We start from the raw sequence: 4,166 nt of genomic DNA, 5'->3' as shown, positions 1-4,166 counted from the left end.
CCAGTAGCCAGAGATGAGTACGGAAAGAAAATTACAGACGTGGGCCCAGATGCGTTTATGATGGTGCAGATCACGGAGCTTGAACAGCTAGCGCGCGAAGTCAGCCCGTATGCGTACCGGCTTGTGAAGAGCAGTATTGGACGTCTATGGATCGCAAGACAAAGTTACGGCGTGGAGGAAATACATTCCAGCCTGTTTGTCCTGACCGGAGGTGGCCACACCAGTACATGCTATCATGTCGACACTACGGTAAGCTTGTCACCCGTTCTGGCCCGTGTAAACCCTAACGTACGTCGCTGTTATTGCGTGCCTTTAGAGATATCACTGCTCATGTGTATTCATGAAGACGATGTTGCGTCCATGCCGGCACGTCATGTATTGGCGTCTTTTACGTGGAAAACAGGCAATTCCTATTCGGTACATTGCACCCCGTTGGAGGTTGTCGTGCAAGCTGAATCAACCTGCGCCAGAAGAAGACGTACCAGACAAAACAGTTGCGTGCACAACCTTCCAAGTCCGTGACTCTGCTATGACAGCAAGGCGCCATCACGTTTTAAATGTACAAGCACGCTCTCGAGTGTGGAAAGAGTATTGCAGACATTATGAGCAGGAACGGAACGTTTGTATTTGGAGAAATGATGAACGCCTTGGAGAAATTTGAAGACATTATCAAGGACGGTGTTGCACCATTTGTTGGTCGAGAAGGTGAATGGGTAGACCCGCTTTCACAGCTATCGTCGCTGACATTTTCGCCTACGTTAAATACCAATGCTGTTGAACCAAAGGATGCTGTGATGAAAAGCGATACGGAAGATGAAGAAAAAAACAAGAACACTTCCACAGCGAACTCGGACGATGACGAACCTCCGACTCAACAGAGCGCACCTCTAGCTACAATGCAATGTGCTACAGCTACAATGCAAGAGCCTACAGTTACACCGTGTGTGACTAGAGGTACTTCCCACGTGACTTTGACCCCTCCTGCTACACAAGAACCACTGTAACTAGAGGCAATTCCTGTGTGACTTTAACCACCCCAGAGGTGGATGCAGCAAGTATGTCTGATTCAAACAAAATCCAAGCCAGTCCAAGCGCCAGCACATTAGCAGCAGTTCGTCAGAATCCTCGCAGTCTGGGTCATTTGTGATAACAAAGAGCGCAAAAAGTCGGGGACGTCCCCAAGTCAGAAAGAAGCAAGGAAAAGCAGAAAAGAAGCAGAGGATCGAGAATAGCAAGAAGAAGGCTTCCAAGTTGGTACAAGGGACGCTGGCACCAGTTCCAAGCGTACGGAACATTGCTAAACTGTTGGACAACAACTACACCTATGAAGACGCCAAGAGGGTGCTACCCAATCTCACTATTCGAGCTGTTCCAAAGACCAAGAAGGCGAATGCTGGTATTTATCTTGAGGATGAGTGCATCTGTGACGTCAGATTAGTGTTTCCAAAACAATTTGTGGAAAAATGCCTGGCTGCGGTCGCAGCGTTTCGAAAAGGCTTGATTGAAACTGTCGATGACGACACTATTGGTGTAAGGGTTCCTCGCTTTGGGATATTCCAATACCAGGACATTGTCGCGATGGACCGATGGCACGCCTCCATGCAGTATTTATCTGCCACTGAAGATGCGATTACTTGGGCTGTCAACACTAGCGTCAAGCGCTTGTCTCTACCGGTAAAGATTGATGACGGAGTCAGCAGCGATCCGACAGAACGGGAAGTTATTATCAGGCGGATTCTTCTGAAGGGTGGCCGCGAGACTTCGTTCGGTAGTGTGCCCTATAACAGACTACTAACGCTTCGAGAAAATATGTGGATGGATGATTCATGCATGGGGCATGGGATTGCTCTACTCCAACGAGAACACCCGGATGTTGGCATCGTTAACCCGATCTTCAATCGTTTTTACGATAAAGACGCCCGGCTCAGGGCTATTAATGCAGGCAAGCCTTTCAAGAAAACGAACCAGATCATTCTGTTGCCGCTACACATAGACAACAACCACTGGTGTGGAGCAATTTTCGATTATCGCAGCGAACGTCGAGGAGTCCTGGTGTTCGACCCCTTGCAAGACCCCAAGTCAAAATATTACGCCAAATGCGAAGAACTACTGAAATACGTGTTTTTAGAAGGTGAAGACAGCTCCATACCCTTGCCGATTCAGAGAGTCACGAATGTACGCCAGCCGGACTTCTCAAGCTGTGGAGCAGCTGTTTTACTATTCTTTGAGTGCTACCTCACCGGCATCGATATGCCGGAAAAGCTCAGCCATGCCTCAATGCGTTTTTTCAGGCTTCGGTACATGTTAAAGTGCCTGCAGTAGGCGAGTTAGGAAGTCGATAACATGGAGATAATGTACCCCTGTAGTTCGCATTGTGATGCCTCTGTCTGTTGATTCCAATGTGTGCGTGCTGCGGTGATACTGTTGAGCTGCGTAAAGTGAAAGATACTGGTCATGGTCTGCTCTACTCTAGCAGCACTCGTCAGGCAAATTCTCACTAAGTGCTTCGTACCTTCGGGTGACATTCATGCATTCCAGTTACATTACAGCAACACTTCATGCTACCAGTCGCGTGACTGGCTGTCGTCGCAAGCATCGATATCTCTAAAAATGATGAATTTTTTAATCTGTTAGCATTAAATTACCGTAATATATTTTCGCGTAGTACCTTTAGTACGTACATGTATCTCGGGACCAATTAACACGAAGTGGCTCGAGTCACTCACACAATGTAACCCTAACATTCGCTTAAGTACGAGCTACTCGGTACCTCTAACATTGATCATAAATATTAAAGACAACATATTCTGAAACCGATTTCCAGAATTTGAAGCAACCAAATGGAATTATTATTTATCGTTGCAATACCTGGTCCAGCAGCAGTGTCTCCACCATCTCACTAAGCGCCATAATATTGGTGGACAGCGCGCTCACTAAGAAGTTAATCACAGCCATGGTCTTGGGGTCATCTTTCAGCTTTGGGTCCAAAAAGTACGGAGTGATCACATAGCAAGTTGACACTCGCGTAGCAGAGCCATTACTGCGCCCTCGAGTCCGTTCGGAGCTCCAGAATTCAGGCTCGATCAGCACATAATTCTGCTCTAAAAGGTAGACGCCGCTGACGCGTTCGTTAGCAAACCCAAACGGCTCCACGTATGCATCCCACACGAACACAATACGTTTATCTTCAACATGACGCTGTGAGATCTGCTGAGAATAAGCTGTAGCAGATACATTGGTCTTGAAGTCGCTCATCTCAAGACCAAAGCTCTCGGTGATCTCGTTCGCTGCGATATCTTGAAATCGCTGACCTCTATAGTTGTGCCAGTTCTCCCACCACGCATCTCCCGTCGAGCGCATACCGAAAGGCATAGTTCTTCGGTCGTAAAACTTCCGTTCTATGCCTTTCAGTTTCTTTCCTTCATCCAGTAGCCCATTGTGTCTTACCAAATCCATTGGAACAGGGCGTGTAGTTTCAAAAACGCTCTTCAACTGGGTGTAGCACACTTTCACTCCAGCCGCGAGATCCTAAAAGATCATAGCGGCCATGCGTTCAATGTACCCATCAGGAATATCAGTCCGTCGTGTCTGTTTCGTTGCTTGAGGCTCCGTGTCATTTGCCGGAACATGTCGTTTGTGTAGCATCTTCTCCAAGCTCTTGACGAGTTGCTTCTCGTTCTCGTACTGCATCTTCAGCTTCATATTCTCCCGTTCCGCCTCCAGCCTTCTGTTAAGTTGTCTCGAGCATATCTCCTGCCACACAGGGGGAACTCCGCTATCGTAGCTCGCAGTTTCAAACCGCTTTGGTCTCTTGCTTCGGACGGTCTGTAGACACTGCAGCGTGAGCTCTAATTCTGCCACCTGCTCCTTCAGTTCGATAAGCTGAAAGCGACGTTCGTCACGAGCTTTGTTCGGGTTGATTTTCTTTCTCTTTTTCTTGTGTTGCAATGGAGTCTCAGCATGGGCAGCGACAGCTGTGTCTTCACCGTCACAGCCTTCGTCGCCGCCGTCTATTAAATCCCACGGCAAGTCAGGTGACCAGTCCGCAAAAGACGAAGGGAACTGGGGCAATTGCTGCTCGTTTGAAGCCGCTGATGCTTCGTCCAGCAGCCAACGCCTCCTCCAGCTCCGACAGTCCGCACGTTCTACGGTTTAACGACGTTTGA

The 4,166-nt window shown here is 48.2% G+C and overlaps 1 protein-coding gene across 1 annotated transcript; it reads right to left on the bottom strand.

The window, feature by feature from the left end:
• Positions 1–2,853: 2,853 nt before the first annotated feature.
• Positions 2,854–3,702, bottom strand: PITG_06302 (M96 mating-specific protein family; the record flags this gene model as incomplete). The annotated part of the gene is made up of 2 exons (XM_002998405.1): positions 2,854–3,442; positions 3,563–3,702. 2 exons carry the CDS (start codon positions 3,700–3,702, stop codon positions 2,854–2,856), a joined length of 729 nt encoding a protein of 242 aa, XP_002998451.1.
• Positions 3,703–4,166: the final 464 nt, after the last annotated feature.

Source organism: Phytophthora infestans, genomic scaffold, assembly GCF_000142945.1.
Source record: "Phytophthora infestans T30-4 supercont1.8 genomic scaffold, whole genome shotgun sequence".
Taxonomy (NCBI): Eukaryota; Oomycota; class Peronosporomycetes; order Peronosporales; family Peronosporaceae; genus Phytophthora; species Phytophthora infestans.
The sequence above is the reverse complement of the archived record's forward strand: the minus strand, read 5'-3'. Positions and strand labels throughout refer to the sequence as shown.